Source organism: Dermacentor albipictus, chromosome 2, assembly GCF_038994185.2.
Source record: "Dermacentor albipictus isolate Rhodes 1998 colony chromosome 2, USDA_Dalb.pri_finalv2, whole genome shotgun sequence".
Taxonomy (NCBI): domain Eukaryota; kingdom Metazoa; phylum Arthropoda; class Arachnida; order Ixodida; family Ixodidae; genus Dermacentor; species Dermacentor albipictus.
The window spans coordinates 197,375,649-197,396,475 of record NC_091822.1 but is presented as its reverse complement, the minus strand read 5'-3'; the positions used below and the strand labels follow the sequence as shown (position 1 = coordinate 197,396,475).

Genomic DNA, 20,827 nt, shown 5'->3' with positions numbered 1-20,827 from the left:
TGTGCTGCGCCACCATAAACGCTACGCAGGGCGTGTTTGCGCATGCCACCATGGTCCGTACAATTTTCCACACGTTGCGAAAATATAGTTTTCGTACACCTACCTACCGTTGCTTCTATCGCAAATGATGTCCACTGCACGCATGCGCCTACAGTTGTGTCACGGAGGTGGTAACAGTGAAGCGGTAACGTTAGGCAAAAATGTTTCCACGGGGATACCAGTGCTTTTAGTGTCAGCTCGCGATCTTCGAACTGCACTACTAATAGGGAGGGCTTTACGTCACAGGGTTGCACTGCTGGCCGGCCTTGAGGAACGATGCAGTGTAACGCTCAGGGCACTTTTCTTTACAAGCCAGAGTTCTCTATCAGCAGCTAAATTCAAGTACATGAGCGTTTTTCTATACCCTGCTTTTTAGAACGCGGCAGCCGAAGCTTGGGCTTGATCACTCAACTGTTTAGACCTACAGCGCTCACGTTTTTTCGCTCGCGCTGTTAGTCTAATTATGTCCAACCAACTATATTCCAAATCTGCACCTTGCCTCAACTCTGTTCTAAGAAGGAGAACACCAGCCACTCTGGCGGGAGTCTTTTTCACAAGTGTGAGTGCGGCGCGTGGCGATGAAAGGTGTAATCAGTGGATGCTCGATCATTTGCAGGCACGTGGCGTATACTTGCAGTGCCGTTATGAGGGATGTGGGCCTTTACACGCGCCCATGCCGCCAAAGGGGCGTAAGCGTGCGTGGGTGGCTCAAAGTTCACCATGTATTCGGCTCCTGGGAGAAACGCGGGGATCGACCGAGCACGCTGGCACCGACAGACATTGAAGCCGAGTTCATGATGAGGCTGTCGACCTGACTCGGCCGATTATGGCGAAAGACATTTGTGCAAGAAAGAAGTCCCGTTGATGGCGCAATTGGCGAGAGGATTGTTGATTATCACTCGTACCTAAACATTCTTGAATGAAGCAATTCTTCAGGCTACATTTAAAGAGTCTCTCTCTCTCTCGCTCTCACATATTTAGAGAAAAATATCATATAGATTAAATGGTTACGTGTCCTATCTCTTCGAAAAAATGATTCGCCACAACATCTTTTCTATGAAAGATACATTCTGTTCCTGTAATCGGCGGCACGTCAAGCATGTAAGAGGAGCCCTTTTCACAAAACCGTGCTACAACTGTCCCTTCCCCGTCCATCCGCCCTTTTATTGCGATGGGCAGTTAAACGGACACTCTAGGCGCATTTCTGCCGTCGGCGTCGCCGCCGCCGCCGCCGTGAGGTTCCGTATAAAGTCCAAGGGCGATAACACCGTCTCCGTGTGTCCTACGCTGCAAAAAAGCGTGCAAGGGGAGCCGATGACCGCGGCTCAAACTCACCCACGCGAAAGAGACGAAACCGGGGAGGAGGCGCGCAGTCTTTCGTCGCGCGCGAGGCACCCAACGTTGCGAGGCAGTGAGGGGAGGGGAAAGAGAGAGGGAGGACGGCGTTCCTGCTCCGGCTGCAACTGCGCATGTGGCTCTCACTTTGAGTTGAAGCGACAGATAACACGAATGTTACTTCGCTCGCTGGTGCTGCCGCGTTTCCTCGCGCCAGTGTTTTGACAGTGAAGTTTCTGCGGTGATCGGGTGCATTGTGTTTGTTTTCTTGTTTCGATTACTCAAAGAGCAGTGCACTACTGTTCAAAGTGATATCAGAATGTCTTCAATGTCAGAAAAAAATTGCCGATGACGACTATACATGCGTGTAGCGTGTGGAAATAGTGCTGAAATAATATATATTTTTTAACACGAAGCAGTATATATCCGGAGGTCAACGAGCATGTAGCAACTCTGCACGAGGCAATGGAGAGAGTAGCATAGAGGAAAGATGAATGAATATGTGGTGGTAGACAGCAAATGACGGCTGAATTGTTGGTGGTGCAAAAATATAAAAAATAAAGCATGATTTTCAGGGCAGTACATTTCCATCAGTTTCTATATTTTGATATATAAGGGGGAACGGCAACCGCAAGAACCAGGAAACAAATTAAAAATATAAAAGGACGTTTCGGCTTCACCCCGGGAGCCTTGTCCACACAGCAATTAAGGCTCCAGTACAGAAGCCGAAACGTCCTTTTTATTTTCTCAAGACAAGTTTTTTTAGTTCTTTGTCGACGCCCGTTTTTACCCAGCATGCTTCTTCCCGACCAGACGAGTTCCTGTCAAACGCTGGATTTCGGGTTCTATGGTTGTTTTACCACGAACTATGGGTAGTAAGGGCAGATAATAAAGAAGGAAGGAAACTGAAAATGAAAAGTCGCAGTTTCGCCCAAAAGGCGAAGCACCGATTGCGATAGAAAATTAGTAGATAGCTATACGAACCAAGATTACCAGTTTTGTCGGTCGTACAAGCTTGTAAATGTTCGCTTACTAATGTAACAAGCACAGCGTCACGCGTGCACCGGTAAGCATGAACACATCTCGCTCGATGACCGCGGGAACTCGCTGTCAAAACGTTGGAATGAGGAATCCCGGCAGCAGCAGCGAGCGAATTAACCTTCGTGCGTCATCGCTTCAACGTTAACGAAATGTCCAAAGCATAGCGCATACGAAGCTACCAGCACTACGCGCGCTATGCAAACATCGCAGATCCTTTTCAAGATACGGCGCCCGCACGGCCGCCCCATAAGCCGCAGCCACCGGAGAAGAACCCCCCCCCCCCCCCCGCCACCCTCGCGCGCGACAGAAGAGGGCGCGCTTCGGCGCCTTCCACGCTCGCGCACGCGCGAGACTGAGCCGCGTTCGCCGCGCGCTTTCACTCGCACATACAGGATACGGCGCGCGGCGACTATTTTATCGCCCTTGGACGGAACCTCACGGTGACGACAGAAATGCGCCTGGAGGGTCCGTATAATCGCTACCGCAATAAAAAGCTCCGCCGCCGCCCCGTTTGAAGGAGATGCTCGCAATATCCACATATCCATTACTACATCCCCCCCCCCACCCCCGCTAATGGTGGTCCGAGTTACAGCGGTTTGTCATTTCCTCTGCGCGAAACAGGTAATTAGAACGCCAGAAATGTTCTTGTGCAAGTATACGTACTGCATGCGACTGCCACACGAGATTAAAGCTAGTAGCAGTAAATTGTTCTGTGTCGTACAACATTTTTGGAGTTGTGACCAAGTACACGTGGGTTGTAATATTGTTGCCATTTGTAAACCGTAGACACTACGGGTTGTCTTTGGTACTGCCGTGACCAGGAGCGTGTGAATAGATCGTCTGAACTAGTGTTTCATCTCAGTGAACTCCTCGTGCTACGTGAGATAACACGTGGCGATCGGAATTTATATTATAGCGTACATTCGCGAGCAAATGTTCAGAGCCTGGGCTTGCCGGCTCTGAACATGGTGAACCAAGTGGCGCAGCCTACATGCGCGTGTTCGATCAATGCAATAAAAATTTCACCTTGCTAAGCAGCGCTAGAATTGTTAATTTTTTTTGCCGATACCGTGGTTTTGAAACGTTTGCTAATACGAACGCCGAAGAAACATAGCGGTTTAACTTGGACAAATATCGTTTGTAAAGAGCAAACATTAAGTGCCTTAGAAGAATAAGCAATAAGCAGGGAAATTCGAGGCAACGCACGCAGAGTCAATAGACTCCCCGTAGTGGAATTGAAAGCTCGCGCTAAGTATGGCGGCGGCCGTACATCCAAGCAACGAATCGCCCACATACCGCATATGTCCTTGCACGCATTCTCTTCGATGCCAGTGGCTACACAGAAGTGGAGTAAGACGACGCACAATGCCATCATCGCGGCAGCCGGGGGAGGCATCGTGCTCCTATCGCGTCCGTCGACGTCGCACATGTCGCGCTGCCTCGTGCGCCGCCGAGAAGGCGTTGATCGACGGGCCGACCACGAGCGGCGGCCGCATTTCGAATGCCGCGCTCGCCTGCGTTTTCGACAGCCCCGACGCGAACGGGACTCGAACAGCTCACGTGTGGGCTTTGCGCCAAGCAGCGCACACGCGGGCTCGCCCGACGGGGCGCGCCGCTCTCCTCCTCCTCCCGTCGACGTCGTGCGCGCCGGAAAGGGGAAGGCTCTCCTCGGACGCGATCGGGTCTGCCGCATCTTTTCCCACCTGATGGAGCTTTAGTGAGAAGTGACCTCAGCTATGCTCTCCAATCACAATTGATTGACTGATCGATACATGCACACATGTGCTCAGAGATTCATATGCCATACAAGGAACGCATGGCTACCGCCACCCTTTGTGCAGCCGGTGGATGCTAGAAAGACAAAGCTTACGCATTGCGTTATGCGATGAGGGCGAGAGCGTTTGTGACGCATGCCACCCCTAGCGCATAATCAACAAGCGCAGCTGCCGTGGGGTCCGCGTATTGCGTTTGAATCGTTCAGCGCTGTGCACTGGCATTATTATTCATTTTTCATTCGTTCACTTGTTCATTCGAGATTTATTCAGACAATGACAAAAGAAGAAAAAAGTGCAGTTGTCTTGTCTAGGAGGCTGATAAAAATGCGCCGAATGTCTGACGAGTATCGCACTCCTTTCCCACATACGCATCACTCAGTCAACAGAGACAGTCTCTTATAGCATGAGCTTAAAGCAGGAGTAAGCTCCTGCTGCTTACTCCTGCTCCTGCAGAAGTAAGCAGCAGGAGCAGGAGTATCAACGATGGGAAACATATACACAATATTCACTTCAATATACCATCTGCATATGTACATTGGCACTGACACTCTTATTCGTACCTGTCCAAAATCGCAGCGCACGTGTCATTCTGTCAGGCTATGTGCTCGCACATCTAGCGCATAATCTATGAAAACAGCTTCAGGCCTGCCACCTTTGTTCACACAGGAACCTTGTTTAGTTCTTTTTCACAAAATCTACCACAATCTGCAATAAAAGCAACACCTTCTTTGAGAGCCATCCTACATAGCGAACAGATTTGATCATTAACACAAAGTACATGTTCCTTTGTGCCGCATAAATTTCTTCTTTTATTATTTTATTCCGAGTACCTCGAATGACTGCAACCACCGGCCCACCTCTATTACCCAACTGACCGATGTAATTGCAATTAAAGCTACAGTTGAATGTTATTTGTATTCTTAGCAGCCGCATTATTATGTTATGTTCTCCGTGTATATTGTTATCCGCACCCTTGTGTAATGCCTTCGGGCCTTGAGGGTATTGAAATAAATAAATAAATAAATAAATAAATAAATAAATAAATACATGCATACACACGTACATAAGCATACAACGATACATAAATATATGCTAACTATGTAGCAATGTCACTACAATCAATAACAATAAAGGCATGGAAGTGGCGCAACAGAACCAGCAGCAGAACAAAAAAAAAACAAAAAAAAACTACGCACACCTAGGGGGAGAAAAATGATTCGCCCAGACTCTGGCGGTGCTCCGCGTTACGCAGCGACCGGGACAACGCCGGGCAGCGCTGGGACGCGGCTCTCCCCGAACTAGAAGGGCCCACATCGGGCTCGCGATGCGGCCGAGAGGCTATTGGGCCTTTGCGGTCCCGAAGTGGCAGCGGCCCGTTTCGGGCTAGGAACCTAGCGCGACGTGAAGGACCTGAATAAAGTTTTTCATTCCATGCCATAGTAAACTGATAAACGTATAGGCTCATCGTTGTGTTAAGACATCTAAAAATTCATTTATTCTTGTACCATATCGATGACAACCAGGTGACGGTTTAGCAAATCGATCATCATTTAGGACTGCTTTTGCATGCCCTAGCTAATACGTGTAAAACCTTTGTAGCAAATTATTTTCCTCGTGTTGTAAGCGTGTTCCTTCTAAATAATTTTTTGGGAAAAAGTCATTGTCATTTAGCTTGATTTTGTGCAATAAAGAAGTTACAGATATTCCATTTAATTATCGTTGTATCGTTCACACGTTATTTCCTTCGAAGAGTGGTCCTGAGCGAGCTCGATATTGCACGTTTTCAGTTACTCGCGTTTTCAGTATTCGTAATATATACAGCTTGATGATGTTCGTTTTTGTTGTTGTTCCACATACAGGAAGGCAGCATTGTAAACGTAAATGGACTATAATTCGTAGCATAACTAACCATGAAGATAAAAATTGCCTTAGTCGACCATTATAGCCGATAGAACATGAAGTATGGTTTTTCATGTTATGGAACATGATGGGACCAGTTTAGATCTTCTTCGAATGAAACACCAAGAAATTTATGCGATGTAACACGCTCTGTCTTCGTCGTGGAATTTCGGATCCGTCTCGTTCTTGATACACTTGTTTCGGTGTTGGAAAATGAGCTATTTTTGTGTGTGTTTAGTTGGGTTTTTTATACTAAGCCACTGCGATAAATTAGCGAGTCATTTATTAGCCTGCAGCTGAAGAATATCTAATTTTTTCCACCTGAACAGTGTGCACATGTATCGTCGGCACGCAAAATTATATCTGCGGTTATTTTTTGCATTTCGCCCACATTAAACGTTGCAGGAATCGTGCCGACGACCTCGTGCTCAACCACAGGACGCTGTTGCGATTGGGGATACGAAGATGTCAAATATACTTTGCTCGTGGAGGAGTAGGGGAACGTGGGGCTGGGCCCGATATCCAGGACGTTTTACAAACACGTTTATATTTACATATTTACAAGAAAGTTCAAAGTAGTACAGAAGAAGTTCAAGTTCATTTATTTACCACATACATGGAGTTTCACATAAGTGGTTGGGACGAGGGAAAAAAAAGCTGCATTAAAAACAGCTTGGCTAGCCCCACGTCCCCGGTTCACTAAGGCAGCATGGCAGTAAAAGAAAAATACATTTGAACGTCGGTGCCAAATGAGAAAACACATGATATCCACAGAAAAACATATTTTACAGAAAGTGAAATTTAACTATGAGCGTATTTAACACAGCATGCTTAAAACAGAAGTGTTATAGAGTGTGCGAACGTTTTCATAAGAAATCTTGAAGTTATTTAATGTCTTCGGCAAGCAATACCTTAATGTTTGAGAGCCATAGTTTATGCGCGGCCGTGGCAGATACCATTGTTCCGAGTGTCTGTTTAGGCGCGAAGAAGGATTTGGTTGCAAGTTAACTACAATGTGTATATAACCGCGGTTTTTTACAGTATCAGTTCTAAAGGAAAGTAATGAAATGTGTTCATATAGCACGTTTAATTTAATTACACTATATATATAACGAATACTTCTGAAGTATGTGCATTAAATGGTAAGTTTGCAACAGAATTTAGGGCCTTTTTCATTTCATTTCATTTATTGATACTGTGAATCCCATCAGGGATTGTAACAGGAAGGGCTGTATGTTATACAAAGGAACATGGTATAAGGTGTTACTTACTAAATCTTATACAATAAAAAACTTGGGCATATAACAATTTGATTACGGGATTATACAAGAGAATAAATAGAACTGAGAGGTTATGACAAAGATAATTGCAGTTACAGAGACCAGTTACAAGGTCAGTATTGACGTAATAACAATCGCGCAACAATCAAGGTTACAATAATGCCAACAAGAAAAGAAATGTATTGCATCATTGCCGTGAATATAGTCAAGCACAAACACAGTTAAAATAATAAGGCAACAAGGAACTACGTAAATAATGTGAATAATGTGAAGAATTATTGCTGCAATGCGTATAGTTGATGCGCAATCAGGGTACCAAACGTATCTAAAGATGAGCTGTCAGTGGTACTTGTGCTAAGATTATTCCATTCGCGTGTCGCCCTTGGAAAAAAAGAGTATTTGAAAATATCAGTGTGGAATGGAAATTCGCTTAATGTGTGTGTGTGTTTATGGCGAGTTATTCTATTCGAGGACGCTGTTATGTATTTCATAATAGGCAGTTTAAGTTGATTGTGTATTAACTGATACATGATTTTTAGTCTTGCAAGCTTAGCTCTGTTATGCATGGTTAGGAGTTCTGCCCGTTTCAGTAATGCTGTTGGTGAGTCTGTGATGGAGTGTTTATTATATATGCATCTCAGCGCTTTTCGCTGTACCACTTCAAGTTTTTTGATCAGTTTGTTAGTAAACGGGAACCAAACGGTGTTGGCGTACTCTAGAACAGGTCTTATGAGTGTTTTATATGCGATTAACTTTGTTTCGGATGGTGCTAGTTTAAGGCGCCTGTTAATGAAGAAGAGCTGTCTTATTGCGGTTGATGTGATATTGTTAACGTGAGAATCCCACCTGAAGTCAGATGTTAGTGTCACACCAAGGTACTTATGCTCATGAACAGATACAAGAGGAATGTTGTTAAGGGTGTACTGGAAGGCTGATGTATGTTTTTTTCTGGTTATAGATAATAGAACAGACTTTTTTAGATTTATATCCATCTGCCAGTCCTTGCACCACTGGGAAACTGCTGTTATGGCGTTATTTAAAGTTCTATGGTCATCAAGGCAGTTAATTTCCTGGAAAAGAACGCAGTCATCTGCAAAAAGTTTGATATTCTGTGAGGCATATGCGGGTAAGTCATTAATAAAGATTAAGAATAATACTGGGGCTAAGACACTTCCTTGGGGTACTCCTGATGTAACGTTAGTTGTCGCGGACCTCTCGTTGTTAATTTCAACAAATTGTGTGCGATTACTAAGATAGTTCTTGATCCAATCAAGGATAGGGCCGCTTCCCAAAGTTAGTTCTAGTTTTGCAAGAAGTTTAGTGTGTGACACGCGGTCAAATGCCTTCGAAAAGTCTAAAAATATGAGGTCTATTTGTTTCTGGTTATCAATGCTCTTGGATATGTCATGTGTTAATTCAATTAATTGCGTAATAGTAGAAAGGCCTTTACGAAAGCCGTGCTGACAAGGGGTTAGGATATCATTTACGTCTAGATATGCGTTTACGTGTTTTAAAATAATATGTTCTAATATCTTGCATACTGTACTGGTTAATGATATGGGCCTGTAGTTTGAAGGATCAGATTTATTTCCTGATTTGTGTATAGGTGTTATTTTGGCAGTTTTCCATTCCGTAGGAAGGGTGCAGGTGGATAATGATTTGTTAAAAAGGAGTATCAGGAATTTTGCCATCCACTCGGCATATCGATGAAGGAATATGTTAGGGATGTTATCTGGCCCTGGTCCTTTTTTTGTGTCGAGAGTTAGTAAAAGATTTAGTACTCCTGTTTCTGTTATAGTTAATGGTTCCATCTTCACACCAGTGCCGGAGGTTATTCCTGGTAGTTCTCCGTTATCAGATGTAAAAATAGAGCAGAAATAATTATTCAAAGAAGTCGCAGCGTTTTTGTTATCCGCAGATGTCGTTCTTTCGTCTCGTTTTTTAGGGTTTAAATAACGCCAGAATTTTTCGGGAGAATTCTTTATAAAGTTAGGAAGTGTGTTTGTAAAATAGTGTGATTTGGCCTTCTTAATTTTGGATTTCAAATCATCCATGGCGTAAGTTAATTGTTGAGCAGTTCGTTGTGAGGGATGAGATTTTTTATTTATTCTGATTCGGCGAACTTTCCTTTTTGCATGAATAACGGTCCGAGTTATCCAGGGGTTATGTTTATGAGTTTTCTTAGTTTTCAAAGGGACGTAGTTACTGATGCAGTATGACACAACGGACTTAAATTCGTGCCATAAAATTTCTATATCTGTGTTTCCATCATGTGCGAGTTGTTTGAATGACGATAGTTGAAATGACAGTGTATCAATGATGCTTGTATCATCAGCTCTGTTGTAGTCTTTGTACGTAATTGTTGATTGTGAAGAGGGTAGCGAATCTTGATACGGCACCTCACACAATACTAGTTTGTGATCTGACAAGCCGGTTGAAACTTCGAATTTAGCGTTATGGGTGGGAAAATGATTGCTTAAAAATACTAGGTCTAAAATGTTAGAACTGGATCCTTGTACACGCGTGGGTTCAGTTATTATCTGGGTTAGGTTAAAAGAGAGCATAATGTCAAAAAGAATATCTGCGCAAGGTGAACGGTGATGCAGTGTGTGCCAGTTGATATCAGGGAGATTAAAGTCGCCTAGTAATATGAGCTTGGTGCTCTTCACATGCTGCTGCATATACACGTGCAATGATTGCAACACATTCAAATCAGTAGAAGGACTACGGTAAATGCATCCAACAATGAAGGTGGTAGTGGCAAAGCAAAGTTTGCAAAATACAGCTTCAACCCCCTCAACGTCAGGCAACTTAACGTACGGAATTTCCTTTTTTATCAAAATAGCAACGCCACCGCCTCGTGTTGGCCGATCTTTACGAATAATGACGTAGTTTGGGGGAGTAATTTCGAAGTCTTTGACGTCTTTGGTTAGCCAAGTCTCTGTTATGCCTAGAAATTCCGGTTTGAAAGCTATTAATATTGTAGCGAGATATAAGCTATTCTTTGTCATCTGTACATGATCATCATCATGTGGGGCTCATATGGGGTTCTTCTTCATCATCGCTTGTGGGGCTGGCTCTCGAGTGTGCTCCTTGCTGTGGGCGTGGTCGGTTCGCCTAACCTTTTGACGCGGAATAAAAGCCGTGATTACTGCTGCGTCACAAGTGGTGGAGTGTGCTCTTCGGTCCCCCGTCCTCTGACTCCCCGCTCAACCTCCTGGAGCTTCGATCGGGTCGCCGATTGTGCCAGCTGTCCGCCAACATGTCGCAGGACGAGCCCACAGGCACTTCTACTTCCACCATCTCGGCCTCGACTACCCCAGCCGCTCCGTATTGGGTTGTCAGTGGGCACCAGCGTGATCCCCATCTGTTTGCTGGACTTCGCGGTGAAGACGTCGAGGATTGGCTGGACGACTATGACCGAGTGAGTTCGGCTAACCGTTGGGACGATGCGTCCAAGCTGCGTCACGTCGCCTTTTATCTGACAGGCGTAGCGAAGACTTGGTTTTTCAACCATGAGGTTGATTTCACGAACTGGGGTGCTTTCACACAGCAGCTCCGCCAAATCTTCGGCACACCGGCTGTTCGTTCTGCCCTCGCAAAAAAGACGCTCGACACTCGCAAGCAACAACCCGGTGAATCTTATACGTCGTACATCGAGGATGTGCTTGCTCTTTGTCGACGCGTGCACACGGCCATGACCGAATCAGACAGGGTTCGCCACATCCTCAAAGGCATCGGCGCTATTGCTTTCAATGCTTTAGCCATCCAGAACCCCACTACCGTCGCTGATATCGTTGCTACTTGCCAGCGCCTTGACGAACTGGAATCAGTACGGTTGCAGCCGGACACCACTGCAAACACTAGCGCCAACGACCCTACGTTACGAGCAATGATACGCGCAATAATTCGAGAAGAGCTCCAGTATCTTGGCTTAGCAGCAGGACCTATGCCTTCTCATGCCTCCGATACCAATCTGCGAGATGTCATCAAGGAGGAATTGGCATCCATGGCTGGTGCAGCGTACACGGACCCTCTAACACCTAGGGCCCCATCGACGTACGCACAAGTAGCCGCAGCTACTCCAGTCATCGTCCCACCGATGCCTCCAAAACCAACACCGGCTCACATCGCTTCCATGACTACCAGCGCACCTACCCAAACCAGCTATCCGCAGTGGCGTCCTCGTCCCATCTGCTACTACTGCGGCTATCGCGGCCACATAGCGCGTTTTTGCCGCAAGCGCCAGCAAGACGAGCGTCGCGGCTATGACGTATACGAACGGGATGACTTTTCGCCCGGAGCTACTTTCCAACGTCTAGGGAGCTTCCATGACCAACGCCGTCCTTATGGTCCACCGCGCGGACGCTCTCCATCGCCTACTGTAGCATCCGAGACGGCTTACCGTCCTGCGAGACGCCGCTCGCCGTCACCCCTTCGCCGCTCTACGTCCCCACTGAGACCTGCTTCTCAATTCGCCGAGCGTCGTCCGGAAAACTAAATTATGCAGCTTTTGGAGGAAAAGCTGCATCGAACGACAGGACTGAAATTCCTCCATCGCGTCCGTACAATGTGATATTGGTTGCAGTCGAAGGTGTACAAGTAGAAGCTTTAGTAGACACTGGTGCTAGTGTTTCAGTCATTCACCGTGATTTGTGTTCGCGACTTCGGAAAGTTACGACCCCCTATGAAGGACCTACGCTACTCGCTGCTCAAGGGGCCTCCATTCGACCTATCGCCATGTGCACAGCTCGTATTTCCATCGATGGACTTCTACATCACGTACAATTTGCAGTGCTAAGTTCGTGTGCCCAGCAGCTCATATTGGGATGGGATTTTCTTTCTATGGCCTCCGCCTCCATCTGCTGTGGACAACGCGTTCTCCATATGACCGACACGACCTATTCACTTCATGCAGATGACACACCCCTTCACTTCCTTGCTGCAGAAGATACCGCGTTACCTCCTCGCCATCAAAGCATCGTTACTATCACGTCTGATGTGATTGACTGCGGCGACGTGCTCGTCTTACCATCTGCACGCTGTCTTGCAAGAGGGATAGCCTTTGCATCAGGGCTCGTTAGGTTTGATGATGGCTCTGCACTTCTCTACGCTACAAACCCGACATCCGAAAAGATTCTCATCCCTAAAGGCACTACATTGGCTTGCGCCACTGCATCAGAGTCTATATCTGTTATTTCCTTTAAACCAGCTTCCTCAGAAGGTCTCTGTACCAGACGGGCCGCATCTCCTTCAGCTCTTGCAGCTGCCATCAGTTCCGACCTGACACCTTCGCAGTCACAACAATTGCTTGCTTTGCTCCAAAAACATGAAGCTTCCTTTGACGCGCATTCATCTTCGTTGGGAAAGACTTCGATTACGACGCATCGGATAGAGACAGATGGTACATCCATCGTGCGCCGTAGACCATATCGCGTATCGCTAGCCGAGAGGAAAGTCATTGACGAGAACGTCACCGACATGCTCCAACGCAACATAATACGCCCCTCTGCTAGCCCTTGGTCTTCCCCCGTTGTTTTGGTTCGCAAAAAAGACGGCTCGGTTCGATTTTGTGTCGACTACCGAGCACTTAACAAGATCACACGCAAGGATGTATACCCTATGCCGCGAATAGACGATGCCTTGGATTCCCTGCAGGGTGCCGAGTACTTCTCCAGCATCGATCTGCGTTCCGGCTACTGGCAGATACCTATGCATGAGGACGATAAGGAGAAAACAGCGTTTTCAACACCAGATGGGCTCTACGAGTTTAATGTCATGCCATTCGGCCTTTGCAATGCGCCCGCAACGTTCGAGCGCATGATTGACACCGTACTTCGTGGCCTAAAGTGGAAGACTTGCCTGTGCTATCTCGACGATATTGTTGTTTTCTCGTCAACCTTCTCTCAGCACCTGCAACGTCTGGATGAAGTTCTCACGTGCCTTGCCAACGCTGGACTTCAGCTAAACACCAAGAAATGCCATTTTGCGAGCAAGACGATCAAAGTTCTAGGTCACATTGTGAGCAAAGATGGCATTCGTCCTGACCCTGACAAGGTTTCCGCAGTTCAGCACTTCCCTCGTCCCGAAAAGACCAAAGATTTGCGTAGTTTCTTAGGCCTCGCTTCCTATTTTCGGCGATTCATACGGGGCTTCGCCTCAATAGCGTCACCTCTGCACAAATTACTGGGTTCTAATGTTCCCTTTGTGTGGTCTCCCGAATGTGAATCTGCGTTCACCCATCTGAAGCAAGCTCTTACATCTGAACCAGTACTACGCCATTTTGATGAAGCTGCTCCTACCCTCCTGCATACGGATGCTAGTGGTCACGGAATTGGTGGCGTTCTCCTACAGCGAGACGACACTTTAGGTGAGAGGGTCGTCGCATACGCAAGTCGCGTTCTGACAAACGCCGAAAAGAATTACACCATCACGGAGCAGGAATGTCTAGCTATCATTTGGTCTGTGCAGAAGTTTCGACCTTATCTTCACGGCCGCCACTTTACGGTCGTTACAGACCATCATGCATTATGCTGGCTTTCGACGCTGAAGACCTTGTCTGGACGACTTGGTCGGTGGATTCTTCGTTTGCAAGAATACGACTTTACCATTACCTACAAGTGCGGGAAAAAACACCAAGACGCAGACGCGCTTTCTCGCTGTCCGCTTCCTACGACACCATGCAATGGAGCTCCAACTACCATCCGTGACAAGCTTTCGCTCAATCCCTCCTCAGATGCTTTCTTGTTGGCCACTGTCGACGAGATGCCTCCACACGACAACAAATCCTTCCAATTTCATCAACTTGCCGACTCTTACTGTCGGCGCATCATTGACCACCTTCAAGGAGCTTCGCGCCCGCCTAACGCCCGCCTTCGTCGGCAGCTGACGCAATTTAAGATTGACAACCGCGTCCTATACCGTCATGTCTATCACCCTGACGGTCAACGCTGGGTTCCTGTTCTGCCACGCTCTCTACGTGCTCATGTCCTGCGGGCTTCTCACGACGACATGTCTGCTGGTCACCTTGGTTTCCAGAAAACCTATGACCGCATCAAAGGGCGCTTCTACTGGCCTGGATTGTCCGCCAGTGTAGCGAGGTACGTCGCTTCCTGCGCTCTACATCAGCTTCCTACATCAGCTCCAAGCGGACAACTGCAACCGGTTCCATGTCCGTCGCAACCATTTGAGGTCGTTGGAGTTGACCTATATGGCCCTCTTCCTGTGACTCTCACCGGTAAACGATGGATTGTGACAGCCGTTGATCACTTGACACGCTACGCCGAAACAACTTGTGTGAGTTCTGCCTCAGCCTCTGAAGTTGCTGCATTCGTACTTCAATCCTTAATACTGCGTCACGGTGCTCCTCGCGTCCTCCTGAGCGACCGTGGAAAAGCATTCCTCTCGCAACTACTAGACGAAGTACTCCGAGCCTCCGGAACCACCCACAAGACTACCTCCAGTTACCATCCGCAAAGCAACGGCCTCACAGAGCGATTTCATCGCACGCTGTCAGACATGTTAGCCATGTACATTGACCCGGATCACAGAAACTGGGACGCAATTTTACCATTCGTGACCTTTGCATATAATACCGCCGTTCAACGCACGACCGGTTACTCGCCATTCTACCTTGTCTATGGTCGTTCGCCCTCTTCCTGTCTTGACGTCTCTTTCTTCGCGCCAACTGTCCATCAATGTCCTTCCTCCTGCGAAGAATATGTGTCCCGCGTTCTGCGTTGCCGCCAGCTCGCCCGCATCAACACCGAAGCACGGCAACAGGACCGCAAGCAGCATTACGACGCCTCTCATCGCGTCGTGTGCTTCCGCCCTGGCGAGGAAGTGCTACTCCGGACACCAGTTCGTACTCCTGGCTTGTGTGACAAGTTTCAGCTTCGGTTCATCGGCCCCTACAAAGTCATGGAGCAGACTTCTCCAGTGAACTATCGCGTGGAACCAGTTATTGTTCCAAATGACCGCCGCTGCCGCGCCGCTGAGATTGTCCACGTTTCCCGTATGAAACCTTTCACGAGACGTTCACCGCCCCTTTGAGTTGCGGCCAGGATGGCCGCTCTCGCGCGAGGGGACATTAGTGTAGCGAGATATAAGCTATTCTTTGTCATCTGTACATGATCATCATCATGTGGGGCTCATATGGGGTTCTTCTTCATCATCGCTTGTGGGGCTGGCTCTCGAGTGTGCTCCTTGCTGTGGGCGTGGTCGGTTCGCCTAACCTTTTGACGCGGAATAAAAGCCGTGATTACTGCTGCGTCACAATATTGATTCGAGGGGTCCGAGCTTACTACTAACACTTCGAGCGTTAACATTACCGAATGTTATTTTGGATGCTAGGGACGGCGGGGAGGCAAGGTTCGCGTACCGACGTCCTGGTTTTTTGTATCGCTTGAAGTGGACGTAATGGGGGTCACCTCATTATTTTCCTCGTCCCAAGAATACAGGCAACTATTTATCTTTAGTTTGTCGTAGACCAGGACCACTTTATCACCGGATTCCTTCTTTGTTTTTCCATATTGCCATAGCTTCTTCCTAATATCTCGAACTCGCGGTGAGAAGTCTTCGCTGATGGCGTAATCAGTATCCTTGAGTTTTTTACAGTTACGCAAAATTTTTGTTTTGTCTCGGAAGTCTAGGAGCTTAAAGATTATTGGTCTTGTTTTGACCAATAATCAAGATTAGGATAACAAGATTCTTTATGGATTGCTGTGTTCCGTTACCCCAAATTATACAATGTCGCAGATGTGATGAGAAGAGTGCCTTAAATATCGAAAGCTTTTGAGGAACTGGCAATACACGCTGACATTATCTCAGTACGCCCAAGATATTGCAAAGTTTGTTTTGTAAAAGTTCTGTATGGTGATCCATTTCATATATTCGTGAAAAATTACACCTAGAGAATTTGCTGCAGAAGAAAATTCAATTTTATTATTATTCAACATGAGATTATAAGAATGAGTGAGCTCATAAAGTGGGGATAGAGCGAAAAAGAACAGCTTTAGGTTTTGAGCAGTTAATTTGCTAAGAACTTCTAAGTGACCAGCTGCATTTTTTTTCTAATACCAAGTTAGCTAGATTCACCAGATCATGTATATTTGTTCCTGAAAAGAAAAAAAAACTTGTATCATCAGCGTAGATTATGCATTGGGCTGAAGGGTCAACATTTACAATATTGACACGTGTACTTCTTTATCTTTACCGGGTGACCACTTCTCACCGCCTAACAAATGTTATCGCACAGAGCAGGACAGAGCAGCATGTAAATGTTATCGCACAGAGCAGCATGTAAAATATTTTCTCGAATGTTATCGATGGTTCCGTCCACTGTCTTTCACCGCAACTTGTGTAATCTGCATGTATGCACGACGCGAATAGTGTAGAACTTTGTGGAAGACACGCGGGTCCCAGCGGTTACTCTGGAACATTCGACGACTGATCTCTAAAAGCCGACGCGCTTGACCCGCTAATCAGATTTTCGACGATCGCCGACCGTGTTCGCCGCTATCGTTGTGCTATAAGTGTAGCCTGTTTTTGTGGGCGCAGGTTCGCCCAATAAAAGTTAGTTTTGTCTTTCACAGTATTGCTACTGTGTTCTTCAACGTCACCACCACGTGACAATATCATTAATGAATATAATAAACAAAAGCGGCCCCACTATGCTGCCTTGGGGAACTCTGTATTTAACAGGTTGCATAGAAGACAGAGTTCTGCTTATCGATACACATTGATGTCTGTTTTCTAAGTAGTTTTTAATTAGATTGAGGGCAACACCACGAACTCCATAACACTGCAGCTTTCCTATTCATGTTTTATGGATAATTTTATCAAAGGCCTTGGACGTATCCAAAGAATATGCCGAGTGTGAACTTTTTTGCTTCAATATTTTGAAGAATCAATTCTTTTTGAAACAGCAGAGCACTTTCTGTTGAAAAACCTGATCTAAATCCATATTGCGATTTTGTTATGATGGAATGTTTGTCAAAAAAGTTTGACAGTCTAAGATGAATATTTTTTTCAAGTCCTTTGGAGAATAGGGGAAGTATTGAAACAGGTCTATAATTACCGAGAATGTGTTTATCTCCACTTTTGTATATTACAGTCACCTTAGCATTCTTCATATTCTGAGGGAAAATGCCAGTTCGTAAGGAAATGCTGTAAATATGTGTCACACACGGACTAAGAAGATCAATACTATATTTAATCGGCTTCCTTTTTGGACCATTAATATCCTCACTCTTACTCATCTTAAAGTTTTTAAATACTCTTAATACTTCATTTTAGTCAGTTGGGCAAAGAAATTGATTCCTTGAGCGGCACGGGTAAGTAATCAAAGGCGCTATCGTGATGTGAGCTCTCAGTTACAGATGTAAAGTACTCATTGAATTTGTCGGCTAGCTCCTTGCCTTTGATAACTTCATTGTCAACTACAAGTTATTCAAAACTATTTCTTACTTCACCTGGAAATATGATGGAGTGTAATTTATTCCACATTTGTTTGATATCTGTGACGCCCTCTAACATGTTATAATAGTAGTTTCGTTTTGCTTGCCGTTTTAACTTAATGATCAAATTTCAACATTTTTTAAACATCCTCAAAGCATCTTGATTTCGGTTAACTAGGAATGCATGAAATAACATATATCCTTTTCCTTCATCGTTTCTATGATCTCTGTAGTCATCTAGCTTTGGTTTTTTTTAAAAACCTGAAGTGGGAAATGTTTTGAACTAGGGTGGAACTAGGAAATGTTTATTATAAACTGAACTGATCGTGCGGATAAAATAGTCGTAAGCTAAATCAGCAAAGGAGAAAGAGAATAAGTCATCCCATAGCGTTTGCACAATTTCATCACGAAAGCGCGAAAGGGAGTTTAAATTTACAGTTCTATAATATATACCAGAAGCAGCCTGTCTGGGTGTGCAGCGGGATTGGTGTACAATAAAACAGATAGGTAGGTGACGTACCACTGATAGCGGTATAAATAGTGCCAGAAAGTGCGGAATCGAAGGGAAAGTTTGTTATGATCAGGTCTATTAATGTTGCACTCGAGCCAGTAATACGAGTAGGAGTGACAATAACATTCGGTAAAAAGTGGGAATCAAGAAGTGCCGAAAGATCCTTTTGCTTATTTGTGCTTGCTAACATATCAATATTCAAGTCACCTCCCAACACGAGTCTATATCCATTGTCATTGACAAAGGAAATTATTGTCACGTATAGTAGTGACGGTGAAGAAGGCAACAAAACTGTGATTAAAGGAACTAGCGTTTTATTGGGTGAACTTGTGCCCTCAAAAGCAGGCTACACTCAAAGAACAACGATAGCGGCGAACACAGTCGGCGATCATCGAAAATCTGATCAGTGGGTCAAGCGCGTCGACTTTTATACATCAGTCGTCGAATGTTGGAGATTAATCCTTGGGACCCGCGTGTCTTTCACAAAGTTCTACACTAGTCGCATCGCGCATACATACAATCAGATTACACAAGGTTCGGTGACAGACATTAGATGGAACCATCGATAACATTCCAGAAACTTCCGATACATGCAGGCGCGTCCTGCGTTGTGCGATAACAGTGGTTAGGCGGTGAAACATAGTCGCCCGTTAAAGATAAGCAAGCACACGTGTCAATATGTTATCTAAAAACCGTATAAAATTGTTTATGCTGCCATCGGGTGGTCTGTATACATCAACAGACACAGTTTTCTACTTTAAGACATACAATTTCAATATCATGCGTGCGTGCGTGCGTGCGTGCGTGCGTGCATGTTTAACATAAATACAATCACCACCAATCACCTGGGTGCAGATATTCCAACTGGCTCAGCTGAGAGCTCCAGGTACCTGCAAACACATTTGTTTATTATTGGGTACATAATACTAAAGAATGCGTGACTTCAGCATCAACGCAAGTTGAAGTTGAACGTAGAAGTTACGTAGCGTATAGTGAGAGGTGGTGAGCAAGCATACAGAATTGAAATATAACCCAGTTGAGCTGCATAGTTAACTGTTTTTGCTTGGGCAGTCATGCTGTATCCAAGACATGTACCAGTCACGTACATATTTTTAAGAATCATCTCTAAATTTAGCTGTAATATCTGTATATTTGACAGCGCTAAAAAATAAGCACATGCAGGTGACGCGTGCTTGCTCCACGCGAATGGTGGCTACACGAGTTGCATGCAGCAGGCCTGGTCGGCCGCCGCCAGCGTTCGTAAACTATGCGACTGCCCGTCTGGAGTTAGTTTTGGGGTTCTTTGGGAACCCCAAAACAAACTAGTTTTGGGAACCTGGGGTCCTTTAACGCGCACCTAAATCTAAGTACAGGGGTGTTTTCGCCCCTATCGAAATGCCGCCGCCGTGGCCGGGATTCAATCCCACGACCTCCTGCTTAGTAGCCAAACACTATTGCCACTAAGCAACCACGGCGGGTATCCCAAACGTGGATACTTTTCTTTTCGAATACAGTGTAGTCCATTTCTATCGATAACCAATTAACTAAGCTCTAACTAAGATAGATAGATAGGTTCAAAACAGTTGGAGGAGGTAAAGAATGATATTCGCATAAAAAAAAACCGTATACAGAATGTCTTACAAAACAGGAAAGACCCTCTTCGTCTTCTAGGAGTTGATAAGTATTTCAGGCATCGTGTTGAGCTGTCAACGGGAAACAGTTAGTTGAATTGACAAATATTTGCTGTGTTCTCCGAACATGTATAGCTAAAGCACCACGAGGCGTAATCGCAAGCCACGGCGCCTTCCGGACACTGCTCAGGTCCGCGACACCATGGAGGAGACAGCCGAGGCTCAGGAACGGGCCGAGCTAACGCGGCTGTCCACCACGCCAGCCGGCAGGCGAATCCTTGAGGAGATCGGACTCGCACCCACCAAGAGCTTGGCTGAAAACACCCAAGTCCCCAGAGAAATAGGGGAGGAGATCGTGGTCGCCCCTTTGCCGCGCAACGTTCATCCCGTTCACAACGCAGGCCGTCGCAAGGCAAGAGCATTGAATATACTGAAGGAAATAAACACGGACTAGATCGAAGCAAGCTTCGTGGACGCAGCTGCATACTGAGACGGCAAGGCTTTTGCAGTTTCCGTCGTGGACACGCTGGTCAAACTTTCTTTCTCCCCGGACACAGAGACGATCCTATCCCGCACAATGAACTTAATAAATTCTTTTACTTAGAGAGAAGGGTTTTCCCCTCGCCTCACTCGAAGCTAAGCAGGCCGCAGGCGGTCACGCTCAGACTCTTGCGAACGAACTCCTACCCAAATCCGGCGTCCTTTAACAGCATATATCCAGATATTTATCCGAATTGTTCTTGCGCGGCCTGTGGTGAGGTTGCTACTTTGCCTCATATGCTCTGGGAGTGCGGCTCGCTGGGCCCGAAGTTCACCAAGAAAGAGTGGGACGCGCTCCTGCGAAGTCCCGTCTTTGAGG

At 46.0% G+C, this 20,827-nt stretch overlaps 1 protein-coding gene across 2 annotated transcripts in view; it reads right to left on the bottom strand.

The window, feature by feature from the left end:
• Nucleotides 1-19,228, bottom strand: part of LOC135898454 (uncharacterized) — a 41,084-nt gene extending 21,856 nt beyond the window's left edge. The window contains exon 1 of one of the 2 annotated variants that reach the window (XR_010563337.1): nt 19,183-19,228. Coding sequence is in view for 1 of the 2 variants with exons in the window: in XM_065427377.1 (XP_065283449.1) it covers nt 3,712-3,844 (133 nt within the window). In the remaining variant the exon portion in view is untranslated. Of the gene's footprint in view, nt 1-3,711; nt 3,950-19,182 lie in introns of those variants that run through there. The other variant, XM_065427377.1, reaches the window with a different exon arrangement.
• Between the last annotated feature and the right edge of the window lie 1,599 nt (nt 19,229-20,827).